This window comes from Saccopteryx bilineata, chromosome 2 (assembly GCF_036850765.1).
Source record: "Saccopteryx bilineata isolate mSacBil1 chromosome 2, mSacBil1_pri_phased_curated, whole genome shotgun sequence".
NCBI lineage: Eukaryota > Metazoa > Chordata > Mammalia > Chiroptera > Emballonuridae > Saccopteryx > Saccopteryx bilineata.
The window spans coordinates 248,228,428-248,244,206 of NC_089491.1; the positions used below are offsets into that span (position 1 = coordinate 248,228,428).

The 15,779-nt window shown below is 45.9% G+C and overlaps 1 protein-coding gene across 3 annotated transcripts in view; it reads left to right on the forward strand.

The window, feature by feature from the left end:
- HIRA (histone cell cycle regulator) overlaps positions 1 to 15,779 on the forward strand; it is a 66,451-nt gene that overhangs the window by 13,276 nt on the left and 37,396 nt on the right. For all 3 annotated transcript variants that reach the window (XM_066259871.1, XM_066259873.1, XM_066259872.1), the window contains 8 exons: positions 1,934 to 2,029; positions 3,284 to 3,444; positions 5,371 to 5,538; positions 7,465 to 7,578; positions 9,453 to 9,523; positions 10,197 to 10,302; positions 12,303 to 12,518; positions 14,748 to 14,833. In XM_066259871.1, coding sequence (XP_066115968.1) covers positions 1,934 to 2,029; positions 3,284 to 3,444; positions 5,371 to 5,538; positions 7,465 to 7,578; positions 9,453 to 9,523; positions 10,197 to 10,302; positions 12,303 to 12,518; positions 14,748 to 14,833 — 1,018 coding nt within the window. The remainder of the gene's footprint in view (positions 1 to 1,933; positions 2,030 to 3,283; positions 3,445 to 5,370; positions 5,539 to 7,464; positions 7,579 to 9,452; positions 9,524 to 10,196; positions 10,303 to 12,302; positions 12,519 to 14,747; positions 14,834 to 15,779) is intronic.

Consider the following 15,779-nt stretch of genomic DNA (forward strand, 5'->3'; position numbering starts at 1 on the left):
ATAACAATGTACTTAATAAATTTGAAGGGAAAAGATCATAACCCTCGATCTAACAGGGGAGTCTTGAAATGGAAGTTCTGCTTATAGAAGTATGAAGTCATTGAGCTCTTTAAAAAGCAATCTACAGCCAGACCAGGCAGTGGCACAGTGGATAGAGCATTGGACTGGGATGTGGATGACCCAGGTTCAAGACCCCGAGGTCACCAGCTTGAATGTGGGCTCATCTGGTTTGAGCAAAGCTAACCAGCTTGGACCCAAGGTTGCTGGCTCAAGCAAGGGGTTACTTGGTCTGCTGAAGGCCCAAGATCAAGGCACGTATGAGAAAGCAATCAATGAACAACTAAGGTGTCACAACGAAAAACTGATGATTGATGCTTCTTATCTCTCTCCGTTCCTGTCTATCCCTGTCTCTGACTCTCTCTCTGTCTCTGGAAAAAAAAAAAAAAAAGGCAATCTACAGTATCTAGTGACTTCAGACTTAAGAAGATGTTAAATCTTCTTCCCAGATTCCCACTTTGGGATATTAGTCCAAAGAAATGATCCAGGATGTGGAAAGTGACATATATACATGTGCTTATTAGCATGAAAAACTGGAACCCTTCAAAGTTCATTCTTAAATTAGGTCTGTTTGTGGTAGTGAATGCTCTCAATGACAAAGAATATAGAACAAATTGAAAGAACACCCAAAGATGACATACACTATAAGAATATTAAATGCAGCATGCCAGTCTATATGCAACATGCAATATAAAGACTAGAATTAATTCATGAAACTGTCATTGAAGATTTTTTTTAACTAAAAAAAAAAATTTAAGCCCTGGCTGGTTGGCTCAGTGGTAGAGCGTCGGCCTGACATGCAGGAGTCCCGGGTTCGATTCCCAGCCAGGGCACACAGGAGAAGTGCCCATCTGCTTCTCCACCCCTCCCCCTCTCCTTCCTCTCTGTCTCTCTCTTCCCCTCCCGCAGCCAAGGCTCCATTGGAGCAAAGTTCGCCCAGGCGCTGAGGATGGCTCCATGGCCTCTGCCTCAAGCGCTAGAATGGCTCTGGTTGCAACAGAGCAACGCCCTGGATGGGCAGAGCATCGCCCCTGGTGGGCATGCCAGGTGGATCCCGGTCTGGCGCACGCGAGAGTCTGTCTGACTGCCTCCCTGTTTCCAACTTCAGAAAAATACCAAAAAAAAAAAAAAAAAAATTTAGAAATTTTGAATAGTTTGCTTATACTTCTTTTTTTAAATCCTATGAGGGAATGATGGGTGGTAACGCAGTGGATAGAGCATTGACCTGGGACATTGAAGTCTCAGGTTAAAAACCCTGGGTCTCCGGCTTGAGTGGGGGCTCATTGACATGTTCCCATGGTTGTTGGCTTGAGCCCAGATGTCCCTAGCTTGAGCAGGGGATCACATGGCTCAGCGGGAGATCCCATTCAAGGCACAAATGAGAAGCAATCAGTGAACAATTAAAGTGCCGCAACTATGAATTGATGCTTCTCATCTCTCCCCCCCCCCCCCCGCTTAAAAAAAAACCCTATGAGGAAAGGAGTCAATAGCTATTAACTTGCTCCTGTGTTTCTGTTTCTTCATCTCACCGACCATTCCTCTGTACACCTAGCACTGCATCAGACAGTGAGGTTAGAACAACCAGTAAGATCATGCCCGTCACACCTGCATGGTGAGATAGACATCGTAACCATCATGGTTGACCTTTATAGATGCCTTGATATGTGCCTGACACCATCCTATGGCAATTTCTCAAATTTAATTTTCACAGTAATCCTCTGAGGACAGGTGCTTTTTTTAATTCTCATTTTACAGATTTGAAAACTGAGTCACAAAGAAATAAGCATGATTAATTGTGTTTGGGGGCTTCATAAGGAAGGGGTGCTCCTGTCAGGGTCTTGGAGATGAGACTCACCACTAGCCCTCTGTCTTCCAGATGTGATGGATGTAGCATGGTCTCCCCATGACGCCTGGCTGGCCTCGTGCAGCGTGGATAACACTGTCGTCATCTGGAATGCAGTGAAGTTCCCAGGTCTGGGCCTCCTCTGGCTGGGTGGCAGCAGAAAAGTGTTTGCTCATCATCAGTGCTGCCTGTCAGTGTCTGGAGCAGGCTGGGCTGTCTCCTTTGGCTGCAGGCAGCATATCTCACAGTAAACAGGGATTTTTATGTCTTATCAGTAATTCAGGTTTTTTTCCTTCAATTCCATTTGTTTAACATTTTAAAAGAGGTTTATGTTAAAGAAAATAGTAACTGAGTGGTAATACAGATGTGCCACAAGTCATGAGGGTAGCACATTAACCACTGGAGTCGGGGACCTTGCCTGGCTTAGGCTAAGCTCGCCCTGACACCCCCACCCATGCTGTGCCTTCACGTGCACCCCGGCACCTCCACATATGTGCCCTCAAGCAATAGCCCTTCCACCCTAGGCTCTGGCCTCAACTCAGTTGCCATCTCTGTGACACCCTTGAGCAGGTGCAAGCTAACAGATCCAATTTTGCAAAAGATTAATTTTTCTCATTAATGTGTTAAAAATCACAACAGATGGCATAGGCTGGCATAGCACTGCAATTTATAACTACTAAGACACTTCTGTTTCTGCTTTATATCTGGAGTACGTTTTTCTCATGGCTAAAAAGCATTATTCGTGGACTTGATCCAAGTCATTTTCTCTCTGTAAGCCACCAGTATGTGTGTGGGGACACTCAACCTAGCCAGCATGTGGCAGATTTAGAGGCTGGGATGACATTTAGGTTGCAGATCTCTAGGAGGTACTGTCTCACACACTTTGTCGTCATTGATGACGTACAGAGGACTTAGTGCAGTACCCAGTCCCCTGAGCTGCTAAGGAGGTTCACACCAGAAATGCCAATGTTACAGTCTAGGTGATTGAGGGATTCTGTCCAGAAAGACAAACCACAGGCAAGACCACCGGCAACAGGCAAGATAAGGGGGCAGAATTTGGCTCTGGCCCAAGCCTAGTCCCCTGATTCCCTGCCCCTTCAGTGGCATATGCAGCCTCAATCCACAAGTGTTAGCTGTAAGTGGGAGGGAAATTGTGATGCCCACCTCCTTGGTGTAGTCATTTCTTCAAGTTGGTTTTGCTTTGGTGGGAATCAGTTGGGGGACTCTTATGCTTGTGTCCAGGGGCGGAGGCTGGCCAAGGTGCACTCTTAAAGTCCCTTCTCTTGGCTAGCCATTGTAGAGCCCATGGATTATAGCTCATGTTTCTATATAGTCATCATTTTCCCCTAGGTAACACCTTTCCAATCTTACTTTTCTTCACAGAAATTCTAGCTACTTTAAGAGGTCATTCTGGCTTGGTAAAGGGGTTGACTTGGGACCCTGTTGGTAAATATATTGCCTCTCAAGCTGATGACCGCAGCCTGAAGGTGTGGAGGACGCTGGACTGGCAGTTGGAGACCAGCATCACCAAGCCTTTTGATGAGGTAACGAGACAGCCTAGAGAGCTCAGCCCAGCAGCCTTCCTGGCTTCCGTGCAGAGAGAAGGAGCTGGCTGGGGTCTGCACCTTGTGGGTGAATGCAGAGTCCGGAGGCCTGTGCAGACTGGTCAGGGCTCTCTGGGGCACTCTCGCCCGAAGAGTCAGATGATGAAAACCTTTCAGTTCTCAGATGCTGTCAAATGTCCAACTTTGAAGTGAAAAGGATTTACTTATAAGTTTTAAAGCTGAAGAGATACCTCCACAGCCTTACGCCACACATCTGGCTGCCATAGACATGGATGAAACTATTTCTCAACATATGGCATTTATATTGCACTGTCCCATGCAGTGTACAAGAGGACAAGGGAATGGAGGTGGCTCTTTTGAATTTTTCCTGACTGTGCTGTGCTGGCTTTGTTCACTGACTCTGCATGCAGGCCAGCTGACTTTCTTGGGTAGAGTTACCAGTATGGTTTGCAAAATGTCTGGAGGTCGGACTGCAGTGGCTTGTATAATATTTTACTATCTCTTCTATTTGAGTTCTCATTTTATATGGAATCAGCGCTCAAGCTCACCGTTATTCATTAGACATTTCTTCAGTGCATACTATGTACAAGGCAGTACTGTACACATGAAATAAAAGTGGCTTGAGATGGAGTCTCTGCCTTGAAGCTTAGAGCCCGGTGGGAAAGACAGACATTCATGTTCACTGTGAGCTTGGTGATGGTGTTGTCCAAAGTGTGCAGAAATAGCCCAGGAGCATGGGGTAGGATCTCCTCAGGGAGGGCTTCTCAGATGAAAGGTCATTAGCACTATTTTGCAGGGAGAATAAACGTTGAGCCACTGATCAGGGCTAGTTGTGGGAGAAAAGTAGAGATATATATTCAGGTCTCCCCACACCAGCAGCAGCTCCCAGACCGGACAACCGGACACATTAGCATCAGTATTCACTTCATTTAGTTCTGCCCTCCTTGACTACAGCCTTGTACAGGGTGCAGGGATCCTCACACCTGGAGTTCCTCAGGGCTCCAGCTACCAAGCAGCAGGTAGGGTCCCACAAGCTGGTCTCCTGGGAGCGCTGTGGCAGATGGAGCAGGGATGTTTGGAATCCCAGCAGAAGTTAGCAGCACTCTTCAGCCTGTGGAGTAGACCTTCCCCACCTAGATCTGTGGCCAGGCTGGAAGTTGAGGCAGGTGTGTCACTGCATTTGGGCCCTGCCCTGTCCTACCCTCCTCTAAGGCTGTAAGGCCAAGGTTCTTAACCCTGAGTCTTTAGAGCTGCCCTGAACCAACCTTGGCTGGCGTTTGGCCCATATCATCTCACTTGCAGGAGAAACACTATGAAGGGATGCCCTGCCTCAGTCCTTATTCTGTCAGGGAAACAGTACCTTTCTGCTGGGCATTTTATGGTTTACTCAGATTTTATGAACTTCTCCTTTGCTGGTAGCATCACCAGACTTTGGATGAAGAGACAGGCTTGAGAGAGCTAGTGATGCCTCATGGTCACTGGCTACATCACAGACAAGTTTAACAGGGCTCTTTTTCTGCTGCAGTGAATGCTCTACAGTCCTAATATAGTGAGGTTAACAGGTCCTGGGCAGAAGAAAAGGAGTCCATGGCCAGATAGATTTGGCCCATACAGAATTAATGGTTAAAAGAGGTGTTCATCCTACAGATCCCCTCAGTGCCTCCCCCACTGTGCTGCACTCAGCTCCTATAGGAAATTATAGGATGCCGTAGCTCCAGATCTCATTTGAGAGAGCCTTTTTTGTTGTGCTATCTGGAGAGACTAGAGTTACAACTCTCAGTGTAGCTAGAAGCCCGGGTGCACACTCCACTATCATAAATTTGTAAATCAGAATTCAGCTTGGGCCCAGAATTTCGGTCACAAGGCTGGCCTTGATTTCCTTTCAAGCACAGGTGTTTCTTTCAGTGTGGAGGGACGACCCATGTGTTGAGGCTCAGCTGGTCACCTGATGGGCATTACCTGGTGTCTGCCCATGCCATGAACAACTCCGGCCCCACCGCTCAGATCATCGAACGGGAGGGCTGGAAGACCAACATGGACTTTGTTGGACACCGAAAAGCTGTGACCGTCGTGGTGAGTGTGCTCAGAGTGGAACCCTCAGAGCCTGGGCAGTGCCGTGCTCCTTAAGGCTGAGTCATATGTGGGACTGAGATGGTGGGCTTCGAGATTCAGCACATGCCATGTTCTTGTTTCATTTTAAATACTTTGTTTTGATGTTTAAACATTAAATTTACAAAACAGAATATGTACTCTTGTTTTGTTGGCAAACTTCAACATGATGAATCAACCTTTGATCAGTAACATGTAGCTCTGTACTAGCCTTTTTACACATTCGGGTCTGCTCCTGGGTGCTCAAGCAGGATGGTCCTGACAGGTGCCCCACTCACCAGGCTCCAGAGGACACAGGTGCGGTTTGTGCATCCACCAAGCACATGTGCTTGTCACAAAGCCCCAGCAGTGGCCAGTTGTAGCCTCAAGGCTGTGCTTAGGATCATTGGAGTGCGTGGCTGAGTCTAGAGCTGTGCACCCAATCTCGATGTGGAGGGAGGAAGAGAGCCAGGAGGTGCAGGCTGCTGTCACCCACTCAGGCTTAGAGCACATCAGCCACTCCCCTTATGCTTCTGGATGACTTTCAGTGAAGAGTGTCTTGAGAGTACCCAAGGCAAACAATCTGTGAGAACCAGGATTTTCTCAACACTGGACAACACAACAGGTCAATAAACTGTCAGGCTAAGGCTGATAAAACTAAACACCATCCAGACCCCTGATCTCTGTTTTTTTATTTATCAAAATGGGCTCCTTTACCTGACTTTGGCGCAGTGGATAAAGTGTCAACCTGGAATGCTGAGGTCACCAGTTTGAAGCCCTGGGCTTGCCTGGCCAAGGCACATACAACAAGCAATCAATGAACAACTAAAGTGAAGCAACTATGAGTTGATACTTCTCGATCCCCCCTCCTCTCACTGTAAAATCAATAAATAAAATCTTTTAAAAAAAATGGGCTCCTTCCCATTGTTTAAATTGATGATAAATATCATACATTGTGACTTAAATTTATACAAATAAAATATTGCTTTTTTAATTTTTTTGTATTGGAGTCCATGTTAGATTTTGTTTAAAGCCAGGACCATGTTGCTAAAATGTTTGCAAGTCACTGCTTCGTAGTAAGCGTAGTGTTTCCACATGGATCTCTCGAGTGGTCCTCATAGCAGGCTCTGTGACATAGTTCTGAAGACTAGCCAAGGATACACGCCTCTGGGTTCCATGTCATCCAGTCTCTATGCACCCCTGGCCGTTCTTGCATGCCCTCTGGGATTAGAACCCTCTGGGCCACTGGACACTTTTCCTCCTCAGCTCTCCTGGTTTGTGGATTTCAACTCTGAGTATAGAGCTCCCAACCCTTTTTAGTTCAGGAAAGCAGCAAGGACCTCAGTTTGTATTTCCAGCATTTCCAAAAATGATGCCCAGGTTACACTGGGGTAGCTGCAGAGCTGATCTTAGCTTGACATAACCATCATCCCTGCTTGTGAGATCGTGCAGGGCTGATCAGTCTCTATAAATAGACAGTATTGACTGTAAACAAGAAATACAGTGAGGGGAAGGGAATACTGGATCAGCCTCCTCTCAGGACCTTGTCCCTAAAGCCCAGGTCCTGAAGCTGGCCCTGCCAAGGCCAGGTGGGACTCAGTAGCTCCCCTACCATCAACCTGACTGTAGGCCCAGACTAGAAAATTAGTAGAGCCTGTTTCAAATCCTTCTCTCACCACTTCTTTTGGTGACTTGGCACGTTTTCTAGTCTGTCTGAGCCTCATTTCATCCTCAGCAAAATGCCTCCTGGGTAGTTGTGAAGATCGAGTAACGTGTGCTCAGTGCCTGGGGCTAGGAGAATGTGTGGGGCTCCCACCGGTGGGCTGCAGTTGTGGTATATTTGTAATACTTTGTATGGGATATATGCTTGGTGCTTGATCGATTATTTTAGCATTTGTTATTTGGCTTTAGAAATTCAACCCAAAAATCTTCAAAAAGAAACAGAAGAATGGGAGTTCTGCGAAGCCCAGCTGCCCATACTGCTGCTGTGCTGTTGGCAGCAAGGACCGGTCTCTCTCTGTCTGGGTGAGCCCCCCATCATGAGCTTTTGCTGCTCCTGAGAGGTGATGGGAGACAGGTTTGGAACCTGGAGGCCTGGAAGAGGGACCCCTGCTTCCACCCTGTACGTGGAGTCAGGCCCTCCTACCACCTCTAAGGGAAGCACTGAAGACAGCCTCAGCCCAACCAGAGCAGCTATTGTGTCCAGACTCGGGGAACACCATTAGTGGTCATAGTCGTTGGCATGTTATGTGTGCTTCATTATAAAAGCACTACAGTGTATCGATATACAACCTGCATAAAGTGGATTTACTTGAAGTAGACAGCTCAGTGCAGTCATAACATGTTTATACATGTAACAACCACCCCAGCCCCATTCTCTGTCCCTGTTCAGTCAAGACCCCTCTCTCAAACCTCCCTTGGCCAAGGCAATCACTCTAACGATGTCTGTCACATCCATGAATTTTGCCTGTTCTTAAATTTAAGAGAGTTATGCAATGTTTACTTTTTCTTGTGTTGTTTTCACTCCGCATGATGTTGGGATTCATGTATGTTACATTTAACAATAGTTTATTCTTTATTATCAATTTCCCCATAAGCAGAGTAGATTTAAAGTTGTAGGTTTGAAGGTTTTCCTCTGGCTGCATTTATTACAATCGTTTGTCACAGAGAAATTGATTGCTGTGTACACTGTGATTTTTTCAGGCCCAGTATTCATGTTACATCCATTCCAGAACCTGAACCCTAGTGCCATCATAGGCAGTTCCAGGCATGTTCTTCCTGGGCTCCTCCTGGCCTGGGGCTCCATTCATGGTGCCTTGACCCAAACATCACTGATCGTGTGCTCATGTTTCTTATAAAATTGAGGTCAGTTGCTCACATAGGTCCAGGTTTCTGAGGGGTCTATAAGCACATTTTTGGGAGGAGGGGCAGGGCTCTTTATTTCTGGAAGTGTGATTAGGGTAGGGGCAGGATACAGGTAGATTACAGGTATCTCAGACTCCAGCCATCTCCTTAGGACTAGGGTGGCTAATGGAACTCTTTCCCAAGTACCTGGTGTGAGCCCTGTGAAGGGTATTCCCACCCAGCCTGCTGCCCTGTGGCCCAGGACCTGTCAGCAGGGAGTCAGACACTAATGTATAAGAGATGGATCTCGCTGAAACTGGGGACGTGCAGACAGTGCAGGGCCCAACATTAGACTAACTAGATAACGAATATGCACATGTTAATGTTATACAGTCATAAAAAGCAGATGTTTGTAGGATATTTAATGACATGCTTAATAGGTATTAAATGAAAAAGCAGGCTCAACCATGTGCCTTATTTTATAGACCAGAGCACTAATCCAAGCTTCATCCAAATACTAATAGTGGTTAACTTTGAGTCTGGACCAGGGCAACATAAACTGTTTTCTCGCTGTTTGTGGACCACCCACACACAGTGTAGAATGAGCCTGTATGACTTCTATAGCCAGTTATACTGAGCCTTGCACAAGTGTGTGCCAGAATTCCTTGAGCCTAGAGAAGATGTGCTGGGTTTTCTCTGAGGCTATTTTCTTGCTTTTGCTGCCTCATCCCCTGCCAAGGCTTTGGCATGTTATCCCCTGCTTGGTAGGCCATTTCTGCTCAGGTCCTGGCCCGTCCAGAGTCCCCTACTCTGCTCTTGGTTGTCTGTGTATGAAGTCATCTCCACCAGATCACAAGGAGCCCTTCAGACAGGGGCCTATGTAATTTGCATATTTTGGCAAATTTTGGTTTCTCCATTTTGGGATCATGGTGGTTGCTGTTTGAATAGAGGTGAATGTGTCCTATATGTCAACAAAATTCTGACCAAGTAATACTAGCTAAGTGGACAGAAAGTGGTTTTTATTTAATTAACCTTTGCTGCTTCTCTCTTTCCAGCTTACATGTCTGAAACGGCCTTTGGTTGTCATCCATGAGCTATTTGACAAATCCATCATGGATATTTCCTGGTAAGATGGATTCTTGTAATGATGTTCAGGCTTGAAAGGAGAATCCAAACATTTCACTACAAGGCCCCTGGATGGGATTAGGGTCAGGTAGCCAGGGACCTCTCCCTGCCTCCCTATCACCAAGTTTTGCCACTGGAACAGACTCCAGGATGCTGTTTGAACACATTTCAAGAAAGGGCAGCTGGGTCCTGCTTTAGAGGTAGTCTCTGCTGTTGTATTCCTTGCTCCGTTGGGATTCGCCTCTGGAAAATGCCTTCTCCAACAAACTGATTTAGGAGAGTGCTGTGATCCTGGTTCCACTTTACTCTGTTCTTGCGTGAGCCCAGATTAGCATAGGTGTGGAGATGCATTCTGCTTTTCGGTGACCTCACATAGATTTATACTCCCCCATGTATTTTTTAATGGTTTCAAAAATAAGATAAATGAAAATGAAGTTCTCACAAAACACATGGTAAGAGATACTTTGTGCACATGCTTAGAACTAAAGGGTACAAGAGCCTTCTGGGACTCTGTTGTCTCCTCTATCTCCATCCCCCCACAATACCACAGAAAACAATCAGAGGTTCTCAGCATCTACCTAGAGCCCTGTCCTGTTGTTCTCCCGCAACAACCCTGGCATGTGTGAGCCACCACAGCCACTTGCTCCCAGGCTACTAATGGTCATCTCTTTCAGGACTCTGAACGGGCTGGGCATCCTGGTGTGCTCCATGGATGGCTCTGTGGCATTCCTAGATTTCTCCCAGGATGAGCTTGGAGACCCCCTGAGCGAGGAGGAGAAGGTAGGAAAATAACACACTCTTGGCCAGTGACTCATGTGCTGTACATGCTCTGGGGCCACAGAGATGGCTGTGATAGTTCTGAGATCGGACCCTCTCCTTATGACATACACAGATACATTGTTTCTTGATGTATCCTTGGCTGTTCCTCTTTTATAGATTGTAATCCTTGTCTTCTTTACAAAATAGGCAAATTTAAAAATGAGTCTCCTGATCATGACAAATCAGTTCTGAAATAAAGAAGAAAACAGTTTTGCTCTTTGTAAGCTGATAATTAGCCACATACTAGGAGGTTTCACTCTGGAAGAGAATTCCCAACAGGTCCCCACTCATGTCACTTTCCCATTGTCTTGTACTAACACAGTTGCCATGGAGCAGCAACTACATAGTAATATTGGCTGTTTCTCAGCACTTATTATATGTCAGACTCTGGGCCATGTGTTTGCATATATTATTTCATCTAAATTACACAAAACCCTTCAAGGCAGGGCTTACTCATTTCATCATTGAGGTAACTAAGCCTCAAAAAATAGTATGGCCCTTTGCCAAGACCATATGTGACCTTTTGGTACAAGAACAGAAACCTGACCCAGGCGTCCTGCCTTTGGGCCCGGCCTCCTCTCTGTGGTCTGCTTAGGACAGTGAGACTTGTGTGTCCTTTAAGGGTTTCAGGAAAGGTTTTGCTGAAGACTTAGAACCAGCGTTTCTATAAATGGCCTTTGCCAGCACTAGTTTGTCTGAAAAGAGCCCTGTGAAAGCTCAGAGCAGGTGGGTAACTCTCCCCTTAGTGATTTAATTGCTAGTAGAAGCTCCCTCTTAAACTACTGTGTGGATCCCCCCGCTATGATGTAAACCCTTTGGGAATAGGGGTCTGCCTCATAGATAGCACCTAGAATAGGGCCTGGCACCCTAGTAATGGCTTGTCAAGGAAAGGATGAGTGTTTCAGTGGCCTCAAGTCTTCTTTCCACCTTTTCACTGTCATCAAGTAACCTGGGATCACTGTGCACTCCCCTCCCCCTTGGAGAGTTGCAATGGGAGCCTATGTAATAACCTGCTGGCCTTAGTATTTCCCAGTTGACAGGCGGGGACCTTGTGTATGAAGAACAATAGGAAAACATTGGCCAAACTCTGAATTCTGCCTCGAGATTCCAGGGGAAAGATTCAGGAGAAAGGGAACAGGTGCCGGAGTGGTAAGGGAGGGAAGTTCCTGGCCACATACAGGCACACCAGGCCCTGCAGGAGTGGGTCCTAAGGTACAAGTTCCCCCACTCTGCAGTGAGGCAAATGTCCTTCTGACCTCCACGTTGGTCATAACATATCCTTATGTGAATCTGTTCTTCATCGCACCAGTTAGTCCAGCATTCGGTGGACTTCATCCCTGCCCTTGTGGGGTCCTGTCTTATTGAGGCATAGAACTGATTAGACTTGAGAAAATAGAGGGAGGGCCCCTGCTGAGAAGGATCAGGACAGCAGATATAGAGAAGGATTTCTGTTGTGCCAGGCCTTCTCTTGTTCTTAGAAACACTATTAGTAGCCCCATGGCAACCTCCAACCACATGGGGATGATGGCTGCAGATAAGAGCAGTGAAAGCAGGCTCTGGTTTCAGTATGATTCCCAAAGAGTATTGGGATGCATGAGTGATTTAAGAGCCTTAAGTTAGCAATTTGAGTGTCTTAACTTCAGTTCAACAAATGTTTGCCATTTGTTCTGCATCAGACATATAATAGGTGTTTTCCACTTTTCTTCCCACCAATAAATACACAGGAGGCTATAAACATCTAGGGAAGTTACAACACTGCTCCAGAGTCATCTAATTGGCAACAGGCAGAATAGGATGGGAAGCAATGGCTAGCTGGCATCTTGGCGCTCTGGGCCCCCTGCCCAGGGCCCTTTCTGCTCTCAGAGCCCGGAGAGCCAATACACAGCTCACCCACTGGTGTGCAGTACCTATCAGTTGGCTGCTCACAGCTGGTTTATTATAATTTTCTCTGCTTTCTCTAGAGCCACATTCACCAATCTACCTATGGCAAGAGCTTGGCTATCATGACCGAGGCTCAGCTCTCTACAGCTGTCATTGAGAACCCTGAGATGCTCAAGTACCAGCGGAGGCAGCAACAACAGCAGCTCGATCAGAAGGGTGTCGCTGCCAGAGAGTCAGGCTCAGCTGCCTCAGTCGCTGGTGTTGTCAATGGGGAGAGTCTGGAAGACATCAGGAAGGTGAGGGCTTGGCCTGACAACATGAAAACACAGCACGTGCCCAGGGACAGGGCAAAGGGCAGTCTGGACAGGGCACAGACTTGAGTGGTGGGGAAGTAGGTGTATACTGGGCCTGGTGTAGGACCCAATAGTAAGCCAGCTTGGACCCACTTGGCTCATTACCCTCAACTGTATGAAATAGTAGTGGGGCTTAAGCCAACTTTATCAAAGGCCTTTTGTCCCAAGGAGCTCCAGAGGAGATCATTTCTTACAGGAATTTGGCCATTCTAGGAAATTCTATATACAGCTGGTCCTGAATAGCATCACTTTGTCATCACATTGATGAGAAAATAAAAAAATTGATTCCCAGCTGGGCCCACTGTGTGGAGTTTGCACATTCTCTTCATGTTTTCTCCCATATCTCAAAGATGTGATGTTAGGCTCAATGTCCAGGGTGTTCCCTGAGCTCCTGAGATAGGCTCCCGTGACCCTGAACTAGAATAAGTGCGTTAGCCTGACCTGTGGTGGCACAGTGGATGGAGCATAGACCTGGAACGATGAGGTTGTTGGTTCGGGACCTTGGGCTTGCCTGGTCAAGGCACATATGAGGAGCAACCAATGAATAGCTAGAGTGAAGCAAGTACTTGCCTCCCGCCCTCTGTCAAATCAATAAATAAGATCTTTAAAAAATAGAATAAGTGGGTTAGAAAATAATCATCTTATTGTGGTACATATATACAATGGAATACTACTCAACCATAAGAAATTATGACATTGCCATTTACAACAACATGGATGGACCTTGAGAACATTACTAAGTGAAATAAGTAAATCAGAAAAAGCTAAGAACTATATGATTTTATACATAGGTGGGATATAAAACTGGAACTCATGGACATAGATAAAAGTGAAGTGGTTACCAGGGGGAGGGGAGGTGGGGAAGGGAATAAAGAGGGACAAATATATATCCCGCATAGGTGGGATATAAAACTGGGACTCATGGACATAGATAAAAATGAAACAGTTACATGGGGCGGGGGGGGGAATAAAGAGGGACAGATATAAGGTGACAGAAAATGTTTTGACTTTGGACAGTAGGCACACAACACAATCAACAGTTCAAATGCTATAGAGATGTTCACCCAAAACCTATATATTCATTGATCAATGTCACTCCACTAAATTAAATTTCAAAAACAAAATCAAAGAGAAAGAAAAAGGAAAATAATCATCTTGTTCTTTATCTTAAATGTATTTATAGTTCACATATATATTTCAGTGTTTAGTATTAGAAGTGTTTGGATCATTATTAGAAGTTTGGTGGTGTTTTTGTGACTAGAAATATATTGTAGGAACTTAACTCTTGTTTATATCAGTTAGCCTGTGGTAAAACTGGTATCCTTATATGTTTATCTATGTAAAGTCACAGTTTCCAAGAACCTATCAACGACATTAAGTAAGGATTTACAGTACTGAGAACATTGGGTTTCGGTCTCTGCCCTTAGGAGACATCTGTAGGCTCCCCTTTCTTCTTCTGAAAGTCCATGTCTTGTGAGTGGTGAAAGGGAGAGATGGGTCAGGAAAAGGGCAAGAAGGCTAGAATTACCTACAGAGCTTAAGCCATCTTTAGGGGTTTATGAAGGGTGATGAACCTCCCCAGGTAATTCAGACACAATGTGTGACTGAGAACCCTTGGTTTGAGCCTTTAGTGGAAGAAAGTTTACAAACTACAGCTTAAAGACAATGTGGCTCGTGGATGCAGGTCGATTCATCTGTTAGCTCCCTCATTGAGCCGCATGGCCGCTCGCTTTCCCCTGGAACCTGGCCAGGCCTGCAGTACTAGTGGTGGAGAGGAAGGGGCTGTATGGAACTGGTTCAGCTGGGAGCTTTCTGTCCTTTCTCATTTACAGTGCAGGAAGTAGAGCATGCACCCTAATAAAAACATTTGTTCTTTGATTAGGTGACTAGTTTAGTTGGACTGGAAGCTTATAGAAAGGGAGATTAGAATATATTTCCTTAGAAAGCTTTTCTTTTTCTTGACTTTTTATTGAATTTATTGGGGTGACATTGGTTAATAAAAATAAGCTTTGATCCCTGGTCAGGGCACATACAGAAACAACTTGATGCTCCTGTCTCTCTTTCTCTGCCTCTCACAATAAAATAAATAAATAAACAAACCAGCTTTATTTTTGTATATTTGGAGATAGTTGGCATAAACTCTTCCATTCATTTGTCACTTGACTTTGACAGAATCTTTTGAAGAAACAAGTTGAGACTCGGACGGCAGATGGTCGGAGAAGAATCACACCTCTCTGCATAGCACAGTTGGACACCGGGTACTCGTTCACTCACCAAGCTTTCTGTAGCCTTAGCTGGAGGTCTTTCTCTCCTTTCACCAGTTAGCACTCTCATAATCAGGGTCTTTGCAGGTTCTTATGCAGATCTGACCCATAGAATCTAGAAGTGAGGGAGTGGAACCCAGCTTCCCACCAGCCTCAAGGTCCAGTACTACCCACAGAGCCTTTATGCAAACTTATCTCATGCTGAAGGTGGCCTTGGAGGAGCCTGTGACAGGCCGGCGTGTCTCCACAGCTAGTCCTGCTTCACTCTTGATGGGGCATTAGAAGAAAACAGGTAGAGAAGTTAGGCTGCTTTTTTTTTTTCTGTTTCTTTTTCCTTTTTTATAGCCTTCCTTTTTTTATTGTGAAAGGAATATATATATATATATCACGTTAAAAATAGTAGAGCCCTGGCCGGTTGGCTCAGCGGTAGAGCGTCGGCCTAGCGTGCGGAGGACCCTGGTTCGATTCCCGACCAGGGCACACAGGAGAAGCACCCATTTGCTTCTCCACCCCTCCGCCGTGCCTTCCTCTCTGTCTCTCTCTTCCCCTCCCGCAGCCAAGGCTCCATTGGAGCAAAGATGGCCCGGGCGCTGGGGATAGCTCTGTGGCCTCTGCCTCAGGCGCTAGAGTGGCTCTGGTCGCAACATGGCGATGCCCAGGATGGGCAGAGCATCGCCCCATGGTGGGCATGCTGGGTGGATCCCGGTTGGGCGCATGCGGGAGTCTGTCTGACTGTCTCTCCCTGTTTCCAGCTTCAGAAAAATGCAAAAAAAAAATAATAATAAAATAAAAATAAAAATAGTAGAAACCCAAAGAAGGACATAAATATTACCTATAACTCAGTCTCAGATATAGTCACTGTTAACATTTTAAAATCTGTATCTCCAATCTTCTTTCCCCACTTTTTCCTATATCTTGACCTCGCATCCATTTTTGTAAA